The following is a 16,000-nucleotide window of genomic DNA, read 5'->3' on the forward strand; positions in this document are numbered from 1 at the left end:
TGTTTGTGTGATGTGACTGGAAAGCTGCAGAGCTGTTAGAGACGCTCGTCTGGTTAAAGGAGGAAAATCTTTGTATGTGAACCCGGGGTGGCTGATGACCCATTTTATTCAAATTACTCAAGACTGTTGTTCATCGCTTTCCATAAACACACATTTTCTTGTTGGATCTGCATGAGCTCATGTCTTCAATTCTGAATTAAAAAAAACCTACAAAATCAACTAGCGTCTGCTCTATTTATTCACTGACTCACTGGGTTGTTTGTTTTTGCATTGTCTAGAGTGAAATATATATTTTGAATAATATAAGCTCAAAAATAAAATTTTATAAATGCAGAAATATACACACATAACATACATACATAAATATATATAGTACAAAAAGATCAGACAACACCACCAGGTCACTTCTTTCCATATTACATTAAGCCATTTCTGGTACGTGTGTTCATTTTCCATGATAAAAATATTTCTTCCATCTTTTATCTTATTGCAATTTCCATTCTACATTTAATTTGCTCCATGGTTTAACATTTTAAAGAGACCTTCAACATTTTAAGCAAATATGTATTCATACATATTTTCTGTCACTCACACTGAAAGTACATTATCGACGAGGTGATTTAGTTAAAGGAGTTATCTACACCACAAAAAAAACGTAAATTAGATAGCAGCTGGCTGAGGAGAGATCAACAAGGAGACAGAAGTTTTTGGTTAAGTTACCATTGGCTATATTTTATGTCATTTCCAGCGAAGAAACATCTAAATATCACAATATAAAACGTGTGTTTTCTGTCTCCTCATCCTCTGAGCTGGACTCATTGATGCAGCATCTCAAACTTGAGAAATTGAGATTCACAATATGTGGCTCCTCTGATACATTTGTAAGAATTTGGCAACTATTTATAGACTATACTACATCTAAGCTTTTAACCCTCTCCCACCTTTCTGAATATAACTCCATATGAAATAAAGAGCACTTACTTACTGTCCTGTATCTAGCTCAATGTTTTTATCCATCCCAAAGGACTAAGACTTTGAACTTTGTGTAACTGCCTGTTTTCTTCACTGTTTTTCTTTTTGTATTGTTGTGTGGCTATATTATATGTTCGAAAAGTCAATAAGAAACATCGAATAGCAAGTAATCACCCATCTTTAACTTGAGTGGTTATGTCTTTAGTCTGATGTTGAGTGCACATGACGTAACAGAAGTGCATATTTAACGGATTCAGTGTGGACAGATGTTACAAAATGTGACGTGATAGCGGACTCACTCACTGTTAGGACACCATGACGTAATGTCTTCAGCATCGACTTTATTCAGACATTTATACTATATTCAAGTGCCCTGAAGTAGCTAAATAGACTTCAGCCATCCTATGTTTCATTATTTACTGAAAAGTACAGAAATAACTACTTTTTCTACTGTGACATGTCAAAAGGTCTTGCATGAGACTTATTTGGAGGCTTGGACAGAAGAAAATCTGACATTTGGTGTTTAGTGTGAATGTGCTGAAATGGTAAACCTGAACTGGGTTATACAGTCTGTCTCATATGGAGGTATGTGGAGTTTTTAGAGCTGGTTGAAGCCAACATCATGCTCATCATATTCAGATTACAGTTTAATGTGTCATGTGATAGCACAGTTGGCATCTTGGGGAAGCATCAGTCAACAAAACTTGAATGCATAATAGGCAGAAACTGAGCGCAGTGGCCCTCTAAGGGCTGAGTGGACTGATTCAGTGCCAGGCCAATACTGTATATAACCTTAAATATTTACAAATTCAGCAAATTGCAGCTCTAAACTTCGTTATATAACCACTCTTGGATTATATTATCGTATAGGCTGATTACAAAAGTTAAAAGTTGTATGGGAGTCAGCCTGATCTGCACGTGTCCTGCCACCCCCAGAGGTTCAGCCCCTTCACCCAGTGGAGACGAACAAGCTGCCAGATCAGCAAGGATTTAGTCGCCTGTCTCAAAATGGAGGCTGGCATTACCTTGGGTCTGGCAGTAGGCAACCAGACAGACACACTCACCTACTTTCTCCCACTGGGACAGGCCGTGGTGAAAAAAAAAGAAACAAGTGGGTCACATTCTGTCTCTTTTCTTGCTGAATTGTTGTTGCATGCGGAAAGAGGGTTGTACAATAACATCCGCCGCAGAAAAAAGGAGAGATGTTATATGAAAGAGGACAAGTCATTTTGCAAAATCAGCGGACTGTGTGTGACCTAGATAGAATTCAAATTCTCCTTTTAGTTTTTGCATTACAAACATTTTACCCCGATAACTCACTGCATACTAATACCTAAAACTAAAAAAATAAGGATTTGAGAGGCTTTAACATTCCCTTAGAGCAATGGTCCTTGAAGTGGGGTCCATAAGTAAGGCAAGGCAAATTTATTTATATAGCACATTTCAGTGAGACCTGGGTTTGTTTGACTCATCCAGTGACAGAGAATAATGTTTGAAGAAGTACATAAAGTCAGCCAGTGCAGCTCTAAATCTGAGTTTGAGCCTTGGATGTCTTAAGGAAGAGAATGAATTGGCACTTTGGCATTGGCACATTGATTAAGAAGACATTTGGATACAGTGTTGACACAGTGAGATGGTACCAAGAGTCTGAAGATGTGAGCATTTGTTTAGCAGACAGCCTTGAGTCATGACATCTTTTACTTAAGCGCAGGTTCCCATGAGAAACGACCGTGAAGAGAAGTCCGCCTGACCGCTGTCTGTATGGAAAATTCCTCCACACAGCACAGCAGAGTCCAATTTCATTTAATGTCTGTTACGACATTGTCCAGAGACACTGAGAGAAGTGTGTGATCAATAACGTCATGTGTTGTAATATACAGAGCAGCGCACAGCAGCCACTGAGTCGTAACTGATGAACACATACGATTCAGTTTGTTTGTGCAGGGTGAAAAAGGTTCAATATTAAATTTCCAACTGTCCAACATGATAAAACTATGTGCTGCCTTGTGTTTAGTTTTATTAAAAGTACTTTGTCCTACATACACACACACACACACACACACACACACACACACACACACACACACACACACACACACATATATATATATTCATTTATTTTTTTACAAATGTACTTAATTTCAACCATTTAAAAAGCCACAAAAAAGACAAACAGCTGAAGAGTCTTTTTTTCTTGTATGTTTTATATTGTTATTATTATGGTATTTCAAATGTGTGCATGGTTGTATATAAGTTTGTATTTGTAAATGCATCTATGCGTAAGAATATATGGGTGTATGTGTGTATGTATATACAGTAGATATTTATCATTTTATATTTTTATCACGTGCAATCAGATTTTTATTCATGTAAATCTGGCTTCCATTTTGTTGTTAACTGTGAGAATTAATAGCCTGAAAATAACCTCAAACTCAATCAGACACAAGAAAACAAAAACAAAAGTGTACCCCAGAAATATAAATGGATGGGAAATGCTCCTCGTTCTACTTGGTGCAGATTGTTCACACTTGTAGTTCAAATCTTGCTCCGCAGCCTCCTCTGATTTTGTCCTCATTCTGTACGGGGGCATCTGCTGCACGTGAGCAGATCATCTGGGATGATTTCACTCAATTTAATTGGGAATCAAGAAAACGGCTTAGGGATGCAATGACTGGAAAAAGTGGGCCAAACCCCTCGCTGTGGATGATGGGACGGTTTATGTCTGCCTCTGGTTGGATGCATCCGCCCCTGCAGGGCAGCAAACTGACGCCAAACACTGACATCTGATCCTGACATCATAGGATTAATTTATAATATCCTATTTTGCCAGTTTGTGATTCTTACCTTTCAGTGAATGAAGTTGACATCTGCCTGCTGTTGGTATGCAGTTCTTCCCTTTGCTAAATCTAATTTGTACTGAAAAAGAGCAGGTGGATTATAATGCCATAAATTCATTTGAGTGATGTATTTAACATTGTTTTCCAACAAATATTATCACATGAATATCTCTTTAAGTATTTAGAAACATGAGCCTACAGCAGATAAACCAAATAAATGTAGTCTGACAGGTTTGAGATGGATATTAATGGTTCATGTACTGATCATATACAATATATAAATCACATATATTACAGATTATATTAAAATCATGCCACAAAGTAAAAACTGTTGCAAATAACTGCACACAGGTCCAACTAACTAAAAATGTGTATAAATATGTATATAGGCCTATCTACAAGCATAAACCTAAACTCATTTATAACATAACCTCATACAATTAGCACTTTTTATTTACTGATTTTTTTTAACTTTTTCTACCTACTTGCCTGTATATAATAGCTACAGACAGGGAAAATTAATGGAAAAAACTGAATAAAAGAGTGAAGAAACATATCAAATGCACCAGGGCTCACTGAATGGTTTGATGAGTGTGAAAATAGTGAGAATAAGATGCAAAAGGCTTTAACAGTCACAAGCGTAACCAAGACAACACTCTGCAGCACCATCACATTAAGACCAAATGATATAATATAAACTTTCATCTTCAAATCTACTTAGTGATATCTATGATTGTCTCTGATGCTGTATGTCCCTTTTGTTAGGTTTGTTTTTCTCTCTATCTGCTGTATTTAGGTCTCTGCATTGAGATTACCTGATTAATTAAAGGTTGTATATGTAAATGAAGGGAAAGCTAATGATTTTTCACTCCTCCATTTAAGCTCTTTTGTGTTCTGGTGCATTTGTATGTGGGCACATTGAGAGCCACTAGAAACTGGACTCAAATCCCTAATCACTATGTGGCCCTAAGGTTTTGTCTTTCTTTCAGAGACTTAATGACATCTTATCCATGTTGGCTTAAATTTTGAGTGTAATACATTCAAGAGCCTTAAAATCAAGAGTAAGTTGACCTTGAGTGGACATTACTTTGTATTCAGTTGTTTTTGTGGAGCATCAACAGTGTTCACCTGCTTTACATATATTTATATTTTCATTTCGCTCAATGTGACTGCTGCTGCTGCTGCTGCTGCTGCTTAGAGAGCCAAAACACACAGAGCCAGCCCCGACTGGACATCCATCAGCAGCTACAGATGAAAGGCTTACTCTACTTTATCTCCACCTACACCACCAAGCTGCCCTTCAGCAAGGCACTCAGCCCCCACCAGCACCCACACAGCAGATTTGTGGCTTCACTGTGACCTCTTTCGCAACCAAAGCTGCGTGAGTACAACACCACCGCCTCAAGGGTGAATTAATCTTTCTATTTATCAACCCCCCCCCCCCCCCCTCTGAAGTTATATTTATAAGAATGGTCACTTGGAGGCAGCTCCCGTCATGCTTTTCAATTCACACGTAGGCTCACAAGCATGTCAGAGCCAGCGAATGACCAGCATGTTATTCGTTTTACACACGAGTGCCGCTGTAGTGGTTGTAACATTCTTATCATTGATGCAGAGTTGGAGGGGAAAGTCTTCACCTTTGTTATAGATGGAGATATTTTGCTTTCTAGTTAATTAAGATTAATCTTACAGTATGCAAATCTTGTGTTATCTTAAAGAAATGTGTACAGATTGGTAGCAGTATTCTCAACTCATGTATATTATTACTCAATCAAATCAATATTACTTATTTACTTTTGTACAGTGTTACTATTATTTACTTTATTTTTACCACTATTTTTTTTATTACTTGTGTACATATTTATGGTTCTTTACTCTTTTTGACTTTTTTTTTATTGTCCACTTTGGGGTTGCAATGTTGTAAGTTTCCCATCGTGGGACTAATAAAGGAATATCTTATCTTTAAATAGTTCGACCCAATAACGTAACATGATTCCTCTTTAAATTGATTCCAGCTATTTGAAAGCACCAAATTGGACTCTTAAATGTTGAAATCATAATATATATTTTACATTAACTTTATATATCAATAAGTTAATGTAAATTCAACAACATACAGTAGTGTGCAGAGAACTTTTTGCTGCTTTCATTACTTTGATTTCCACTTTTTAAACTTTAGCTTCCCCAAATTAAACTGCAGGATGTTTAAATGAAGAATGTTGATCTGCATGTTGTGTTGTTTTCCACTGTGAACAAAACCTCTCATTGAATTGTTTCTAAGGCCAGCAGCTCAAAATAACCACTAATCACTTCATTCTTGGCTTCTTCTATGAGTCGCAGCACATCAACAGTATGTGCGACAGTGATGGCCATCGCCCTGTAAAGCCTTTAATGCCTCTGAAAGCAGCACGTCCATACTCGATTACACCGTCACCAGGCTGCAGCTAATACAGTAGACGGTCATCCCCAAGGTTTATGTAAGTGAGAGGAAAAAAAACAATCTCAAAAGATCAGCAGTTGCATAATTTTGACATCAAGAGGGTTATAGGCAGTCAGTTGAGTGGATCATGACGGTTTACTCAGAAACTGATCACCCTGTTGTCTCAATGTATTACGCAAGTCTGAAGAAATAGGCCTACACGTTTAAAATTTAGTCTCTAAATTTGTTTCTTTAAGTGTAATTATGCTGAGTGTAAACAATTCATCATAGAGACAGGAGGAAATCCCTCACCACAGAGCAGGAAGATATTCTTACTGATGAAGTGAGTGGTGGTGAACTCATCTGAGAGGACAGTCAACTAAAGAGGACAGTGCTGCTCTCTTGTGGACACTTTGCAGGACTAACACCATGTCATGACAGGAAGGTTGTACAAAAAAAAAGAAAAGAAAGAAAGACGGGCCAGCAGCATTTATTGTTAACACCGACTTTATTTATAACAACGGGGTGGGGGACAGCTCTACTGAGGTGGCTGCTGCTGATCTGGCATGCTCCTGATGATGTCAGAATCGCCTGAAGAGAAAAGATAAACAAAGAGTCAGTCGACCAAAATACAAAGTGCCACATACTCAGTACCAAGACATCAAATCCTATCCTCAAGCTCAGGGCAGCTACATCTTAAAATATCCCTTGGAAATGTGTAAAAGCTGCACATTCATGAACTGATCAGACAGGAGTCACAGTTCAGTTTTATCAAGTGAACCACTAGTCTTACATTTGACCATGTTAGTGAGCAAAAAGCACAAAAAAAGTGATCAAAAGTGGCATTAAAAAAAAGCTCAATTTCAGCACAGCTCCCTCATCTAGTCCTAAATGTTAAAATGAACACTAATTCAGAGATGTTTGGAGTCATTCGTTAGCTGAATTTAACCTTGATGAGTTGATTTTGCCTGTACATGATGTTTTGATGTAAGGTCGAGCTGCTCTCCCATGGTGACTCTGACGCACAAATATAAGCTCGGGTTACATCACATCAAACTAAAACATCTGATGCTACAGCACATTTAACAAATACTTGATACCCAGAGCTCTAAAAAGACAGTCAAGCATCTAAAAACACACATGTTTTATTCCATCATGGACTCTCCCCTCAGGCTAATGTCACAGTCAGATACCTCCCATTAGTCCATTAAATATTCTTGTGTGAACTCACTGAGCCAAAAGAACAAATTCAATGTGTTGCATTAATGGGAAAAATTTGGAAATCAAATGTACAGTGGAGGGTGCAGATACTCACCAGGGTCAATGATCGCCAGTGTGCACACCCTGTAGTATTTACCGCAGGCAGTGCCAAGCTCAATGTTGTTTCCACTGTAGTGGTGGACACCAGTCTTGGCCAGCATGGCGTAGTACTCAATCTCAGACTTCCTGCAAAGGGAATACAGAAACAATGTTAGTCTAAGTAGCGAGTATTATGTAAAAACATGGTCAATTTGACAAAAGACACAGCAGGAGGCAGGAAAATGCTTTAAAAAAAAAGAAGGTGTGGACAAGTCATGCTGCCCTTGAAGCTCTAATAGCTGATGTCTAATTGTACAGAAACTCGATTCACTTTTCAAGTATTCAACAACCCCAATGATCAGTGTGTAAAACAAGGGGTTTTACAATCCTGAGAACATGATTGAAATGTCTGCTTGTGTCCTCCTGCACTGGAAAACTGAGAAGCATTATTCCTCCTGTTCATACTAATTAAAGATCCTCTTAAAATGTGCTTTCAATGTAAGTGATGGCCAAAAATGCATTTAAAAGTTGAAGCTTATGAGGCTTCAGCAGTCTGAGTTAGTCATATCAAGAGCATATCTGCAACATTTACAGTCTTTTAGCATCAAAATCCCTATTGTGGGAGTATAGTAATGAAAAGAGGGACTTTGGCATGAGGAGACTACCACTGAAAAATATTTAATTGATTTAACATTTGAGTTTGGACACCTGGCTGCTGATTCGAGATAGATTGAATCCATCCTTTTAACACCTGCATAAAGTATTCTCTTGAATGTTCAGCATCAATCCTTTTAAAAAGCCCTGATGTTGAAGACAAGTGATCGACAAATGACATTTATTGCATTGATTTGAATATAAAGTAACGGCAGCTTCATGCATCAAACCTCAGTTATACCTGAGAGCAGGGCAGTTGTTGGCCAGGATGACCAGCTTAGCTTTTCCCTGACGGATCATCTTCTGGGACTGCTTGTAGCCCAGGACGTATTTTCCACTCTTCATCACCAGCTGGAGCCGGGAGTTGATGGACTCCATCGACTTTTTCTAAAAAACACAGATAAGAGCCAAGTCAGCGACAGCAAAGAAACGACACTGCCGATAAGTATTTACACCTTCAGCCCTGATAATGAACGTTACACTCAAAATTAAGTAAGTGGGGACATAAAGTCTGTTGTTTACATACATTGTCAGAAGTTTCCAAGTTACAGTTTAATGTCAAGGGAAAGTTAAGGGGAGCATAAATCATGATATTTAGCAGCTGATTCTCCATTTTTACACCATTTACACTTGTGAAAGTAAAGACATCATAGCAAAAAGCCTCAATACCATTTAACACATTTTGATCCTTTAAAACGGACAAATCAGCTTTTTGACAAGGTCCAGATCAAGGACTACTACATTAAAACGTGTCATATCTAAACAGACTAACAAGGAGACTACAGAGACTCAATTAAACCCATTTTCAGATGTGTGTATATAACCTTTCTTTAGCTCATGAAAGCAGAAAAAAGGGCGATGTCACTGCTTTTCCACCTCATCCAGTACACATGAGACCAGGTCCAGATCAGAAACCACTACGTTTAGATTTATGAAGTCTTAATTATCTTATCTAGATTTGACAAGTTTTAATAATAGTAGTTTTTGATGTGAATCTGCTGTAATGTGATCAGGGCGTAAACAGTTTTAATGAGCAAAATAAAACGTTTCACCCATCTGATAGTGGGTTTAAACAGCGTTTACGTTTTTTTAATACAATTTCTAACACTCTTTAATAAGTATACATGTTTAAAAAACGAAGAATTAGCTGTTGATAATCATCGTTCAACTTTTCCCTTTAACCCGACACGCTGACTTCAGCGTCGTCGGACACATTAAAACACATCAGTCACATCTAACAACTAAACCTAAAACCACACTTTATATTAAAACACACACAGAGTAATAGATAGATATATATCTATGTATATGAGGAGCTGATGAGGCCCAGCAGAGCCACGCTTCCCCACGTGAAGCCCCGCAGCAGCAGCGTGCGTGCATCGGGGCCCGAGCCGCGCGCACTCACCGTTTTCTTTGCGGCCACCATTTCTGCGGTTTTAGTCCGGACCGGCAAACCTGCGAGCAACGGGAGGGAAGAAGAGACGGTCGTTAAGCTCTATGTGGAGACAAAATGCTGAACATTATCAAATCCAGGTGAATTTAAATTAAAAAAGCTCGGAGCTCGTCTTACTGTGAGTTTACTCCAATATGGCCACGGAGAGAAAGGAAGTACCAGCGTGCATTGCGCCGCTATCAGGAGCCTTCTTTGTAATTTTTATAAGCGGCTGTAAATCAGAGTGTGAGGTGCATTACCCCCTCCTGCTGGTGAGGAGTGTAAACCTCCCATTACACTACATAACCGTGTTTCTTGGTAGTAAGTATGTGCAGGGTTGGGAATGTTACTTTGGAAATGTAATAGGTTACCGATTATTAGTTACCCTATTTAAAATATAATAAGTAATGTTACTATTTTTAATTACTTAATCAAAGTAATGTAACTTGTAGATTAAAATGTAGATTACTTTTCTACTTTTCTAACTAATGTTTCAGCTGTTAGGATAAGTGTACCCATTAAGCACCAAAATGTAAGTTCAGGTGTTTTTCATGGATACTGACATGATGTATAAGGGAGATCATTTCTTATAAAGCAAGATTTATCTCTCATTTGAAAATGTATCCATTACTTTATGTAGATTTTGGAATATAAAATAAAGATATTTTATTAAAAAAAGTCAAAAGTCTGGCATGGGCTTAATTGGTACTGTGATAGCATTTAAACCGATGACATGATTTATTTACAAAATATTTAAAAAATATATTTATTTAAAAAATAGTTAAAAACAGTAATATATGTATTCAGTAACATTGAATATTAAAAAATGAGGAAAAGGCTCTCCTCTGAGCAAAATCTTAAAGGTCTGACTTCAGATGTAACCCCCATTGTAATCATCAACATCTTCATAAGTAACTGTAATTTAATTACATTAATTATTTTTCTCAGAAACTGTAACAGATTACAGTTACATTGATTTTGTAATTAAATTACTTAACGCCATTACATGTAACTAGTTACTCCCCAACACTGGTTATCTCCAACATAAACTCACATAGGCAGAACTTATTTTTCCAGTTATAGTAAAAGTAAAAACAACAGATCTATAAGAGCTCTGTTCCAAAGAGATATTACTACATTACCATATGTGATCACATATTGGAAGAATTTGTGGATGACATGGTCAAGAAGAAGGCCTGGTGTCTACCAAATCCATACTAATCACCAATAAAGTTAAATAAATGTCTTTAAACTCATTAATAAAGTATTATTATAATTAATTTACCTTTACTTAAATATGTCAGTACCTCTCCTTCTGATCAGGTGATTCACCCAATTAAATATGTGCCAGCAAACTAATTTGCTGGCACATAGTAATAGTATCTGAGCCATACAATATCAGCAGCCTGTTATTACTGAAGCAATTAACTCATGTCTTTTAAAGAGAGGTGGTAAGAGTTAAATATGGAGGTGAGAGAGGCAGCCAGAGGAGGTGCATCTTTATCAGCAGTGTTGAGCTGAACTTGTGCAGGTGAGGATGTCAGTCAGAGGCTTACAGTAGTTGGGCTGGTTAACATGTGAGGAGAACTTACTGATATGCTGACTTCATTTCTATGCCTGTATCATTAATTAACATGTAGCAGTAATCATGAGTTTATTTTTAATACATACATTTTAATTTAACAGTGCAGCAAAAGTAGTCATTCCAGGCTTATATTTATTTAACTATTTGCAACAATCACCTTTCTTTTATGAATTTGAGCCCCCTGCAGGTGAATGATAGTTTGCTTCATATTTTGTTCACTTTAGCCAGACATTGTTCTGCTTCAGTAACAACTCAGTGTTAAGACGTGTGTGTTAAACCGGCGCTAGGTCGTCCTTACAACTGATTCACTTTCCCCGCCCCAATAGGTGGCCTCTGCACACTGACTGAATAATGTATTTTTGTCCCTGCGCCAGCCTCCTGGATACAGCCTAAGTTACAGTACACAAGAAAAGCCAACATTTCACCTGTGAAGAAACTTGAAGCCACAACACAATAACCTGCGCGCACTTTTTTGGAGACAACGATGCGCAATTACGCACGAGACTAGCGGAATTTGTCGACCAGTACGTCTTTTCTTTTTGTTTCACTCCTTGAGGGATTTCGTTCCCCAACGAGTTTTGGGTCCTCTTCATTTATAGAGACGATACATATATATGCACGACGTCATCAGTGCAGCCGCAGCCTCTCCTCACCTCTTCACTCTGAAGATAAGCACCCAGTCCACTTTGCGCTCAGGGCAGGATGGGATGCTCCAGCAGTACCCAAACTTCAGCGATAGATACGACTAGACCCAGTGTTAAACCTGAGGAGAGCAACGGAGCCAGCAATACAGGTGAACTTAAAACAAACAAAAAAAACTTATAAAACATGATATCACAATATGGTTGAATGTTTATGAGATATGTGGAATATACAAATAAGCTGTGTGCTGCATCTGCAGAGAGGTGGCATTACCTGCATGCATTGTATTTTATATATAATTTATTATATATGAATTAGAAACTGAAAATAACACTGTTTAAATAATGCTGCGTTTCAAAAGTACATTGGAAAGACTGCTGCCTTATTCAAAAATTACTTTGACATGCTGTCGATAAATTTGCATGTAAAATACTTTTTTATAGCTTTTGCATAGAGTGAGAGCTGTCTGTCTAATCTTTCAAGCTGTAAGTTACTGACCTTCAACAGCTTCACATTAAGGATGTTAATGTCTGTTAAACACATGTAAGTATCAATTAACTATATTAAAACTCCCTAGACTGTTACTTGATACTATAAATAGCCTCTTAACATGTTGGTGGGAATGGTGTCATCTTGAAGGTTAACTACAGTCTTAATACAGAGTTGCATCATCCATTTAAGTTTATATGAGTGAGTAATGTTGTGATAAGGTTGGCACAATCTACACTCAAATTACCATTATTTCTCTTGGTATTTTGTGTCTTTATATTTAGTAAGCCAGAGCTGCAGAGTGCAGCATGGGAAAGTTTATCATCATTATTTAACAGTGGTTCCTGGCTCTGTCATCCCTGAGTGAGACAGTGGCATGAAAGCAGATTTGGTAACAGTCTACGGTTTCAGTAGGAAATGGAGAAGCCACTTTGGACACTCCTTTGTTGTAGTGGGTCAGAGATGCCAGGACTATAGTGCAAACTATAACAAGTTTCGTAAAACACCAACACTGAATCTTGTGTTTGCATGTTTCGGCGTTGAGAGCAGGAACTCTCATTTGTTTAACAGGACACCTCTTGGAGGAAATAACTCTCTTCTCTCATCACCTTTTAAATTGGTTTGCAGTACAGTGCTGTCAGCCTAAGTATTTATTTGACACAACTCAAAGAAGGTGGAAAAACTGGTGAAAGATTCACTTACTGGGACCACCTCTGAGCAAGTTTGGTCTAATTCTCTTTTTGCAATCATTAAAGGGATTTACAAACCGAACAACATCATGAAAATATGGGTATATACATGCAGGAAACGCTCACATAACAACACATAAACACATCAACTGAGCTGAAATGTGCCTAATTGTTTTGATGAAGTGGGCTCAGAAAATGTCTTGTGTCTCTAAGCTCATTTCTTGTAGCTGACCCTGACCTCTGACCTCTGACCTTTCTGTAGAAGGGACACGCATTTGCTTCCAACCCTCAATTAAGTATCACATCACTGGTGACAACTGATGATAGAAGAGCTTCAGACTTGTCTTAAAAGTCTCTGTATCAGCTGAGGTTCACTGAGCAGTGAGCTGTTCCTGTTATCATCATCTCAGAGGTCAGATGGAAATTTGGCTTCTTATTTTTGCATGTGGCTTAAGTCTTTCACCGGATGCTACGTGTCACTCTCAGGAAAGAAAGATAACTTTATATAACCCGAAAGTTGTTCACTTAAAGACATGTCAGTTTAATGCAATTAGTCTGTAGTCAGCACCCTTTATCTCTCTTTATTGATTAAGACCTAAAATCACAAGTATTTAACACAGTGCTTTTAAACTTATTGAGAGTCTTACAAGACAAATTTACCATGAACATTTATAGACGACAATAAAAAATGGTGACAAATTTCATGCAGTTTCCCCTTTTCATAAAAGATCTGAGGTTCCTTAAAGGCATAATCTCTGTTTTAAACAACATTTTATTGTTTATTAGCTGCAGTTCAAGGAACTTCAAGAACACAGGTAGGCAATAGTTAAGATTTCTATAGTTCATGCAAATACTTGTGACGCAAATCTTCAGATAGAAAAATCTACAAGGAAGTGATACAAAATATCACTAAACACACCATCCTGATTGTAGAGCAGTGAACTGTTAACAACCCACATAATCATTAACTTTTTGTGGTTTAAATAACATATTTACAGCAGTCTGTTATGTTTCACTTCCCACCTCCACATGATCTGTATCAAGTGTTTTGTATTCTTTTCATAGTTGGAGTAACAGTGGATCCAATATATTTCTGTTGTCAGGTAGTTGCACATGTTCCTGATGCTTTTCTCCATTTGTCACTGCATGGTCCCGTGATCAGAGAGTGAAGTTTAATCTGTGTGTGTTGGAAGTCATTTTACCTGTATAAGACTTTCCACACTAGTTCCATTCTCAAAAGATGAAACATTTCCTCATTCAAGGGAATGGGAAGGTGTGTCTAAACCTTTAGCTGGTACAAGTATTTGCATTATTTTTCCATTTTTCTGATATGTGGTTGTGTTTTTGCCACATGCACACTGTATTCATCCTCACTGGCTCTAGAGTTATACAGTGTAAATACTCCATCAATTAAGTATGCAGAACCCCAAAAGGTGCCTGAAAAGTGTACAAAAATAGTTTTATAATGTCTTCTGTGGCTCTGGAGGATCTGCTATCCAGGTACCTTGTGTGAAATGTAGGCTCCGGCCTTTTTGGAGCTTCAACCATACAAGAAACTTAATATCAGGTTATATATTGTCATTTGCTGCATCACCTATTTAACATGTCTCTTTTGAGTCTCCTAACTTTATGAAAGTGTAATAAATAGCTGGACTGCCCCTTTAAATAGTGGCCATTTAAACTCAGTGATTCTGTATTAAGTAAACTATGACACAGATGGCAAAAATATGAGGCAAACTAAAACACAGGAAACCCAAGAGCACAGAATTGATGCTCCAAACTGTCACACATGTATATATAGTTAGATAATATCGTCAGAGTATTGCCACGTAACACAGGCGAACCTAGTTACTTGGTATGCAGTTTTAACACTAGACTTGACCCTTGACCCTTAACCTGAGCCTCAACTGCCTCTCTATAATAAATAAGGTAATGTTTGATTAATCTTAACAGTATAAATAGCATTCCAGTGCTAATGTGTTTTTTATTCAAGTGTTTCAAAATGTTGTACATTTTTGTCATGTGTCCTAGTTTTTTGTGAATTTACCAAATTGTCAAGAACTCTGACTGAATTTACTACTGTTTGTTTATTTGGATAACATCCAATGTTAATTCATCTGTTCCTGACAGGGGGGGACAGTAAAAATGGTAAAGTAGCTGAGGACAGTGAAACTATTCCAGACCAGACACCTGCACAGGACGGCGATGCTAAACCTGCAGATGACTCTGCTGCAGCTGCAACATCTGCAGACCAAACCACCGAAGCTCCAGCAGCCACAGAGGCTGAAGCTCCTGCAGCAGGAGAGGAGTCCAAACCTGCTGCAGATAGTCCGCCTGCAGAGGAAGCTAAAGCAGAAGACCCTGCAGCTGCAGAGAAAGGTAGGTTCAAGTAAAAAAAAAAAAAAACAGGCACCAGTGACAGGTCATTGACAAGTGTTTAATTTCATTCCCACTATGTAAAATATTTGAGAGATATTCATTCACAGTTAAAAACGTTTTTTTAGTAGATTGTGAGCTGCAGACAGACATACTCATACTCAGCTTTGGGTTCAGTTTTCCATTATTTCTGCTGAGCATCCACATCTGACCAACTCCAACTTCTCTCTGCAAAATGACCAGCTTCAAGCTTTCAGCAGATCCTGTGCAAGGCTCTGTGCACATATTCACTTTCACTATGTGCTTTATTTTCAATGCAAACTATCCTGTGCACTATCTCCTAACACTGTGACCAGTGTCAGACTTGTATTTGACTGAGCACTTACCAAAGCTGATGGAGCTACATACCTGTGTGTCTGCATGTGTTTCATCAACCACCAACTTGCATATGGAGGTATTTGAGCCTTCAGGATTAAAACATTGAGCGAGTGAGGGGACTTTTTTCCTTATCCACATCTGTGAAACTGGTCATTTGACACTAGTAGCGTAGTTGGTAGAAAACAATAGTATTACTATTTGTGTGCCCCTGCAAGGGACAGGGAACTT

General features: G+C 37.9%; 1 protein-coding gene across 1 annotated transcript; it reads right to left on the minus strand.

The window, feature by feature from the left end:
- Positions 1-6,717: 6,717 nt before the first annotated feature.
- On the minus strand, positions 6,718-9,823 carry rpl30 (ribosomal protein L30). The gene is made up of 5 exons (XM_053334224.1): positions 9,752-9,823; positions 9,587-9,636; positions 8,423-8,568; positions 7,544-7,674; positions 6,718-6,819 (listed from the first exon to the last, which is right to left on the minus strand). Exons 2-5 carry the CDS (start codon positions 9,605-9,607, stop codon positions 6,767-6,769), a joined length of 351 nt encoding a protein of 116 aa, XP_053190199.1. The 5' UTR covers positions 9,608-9,636; positions 9,752-9,823; the 3' UTR covers positions 6,718-6,766.
- Between the last annotated feature and the right edge of the window lie 6,177 nt (positions 9,824-16,000).

This window comes from Scomber japonicus, chromosome 15, assembly GCF_027409825.1.
Source record: "Scomber japonicus isolate fScoJap1 chromosome 15, fScoJap1.pri, whole genome shotgun sequence".
Lineage (NCBI taxonomy): Eukaryota > Metazoa > Chordata > Actinopteri > Scombriformes > Scombridae > Scomber > Scomber japonicus.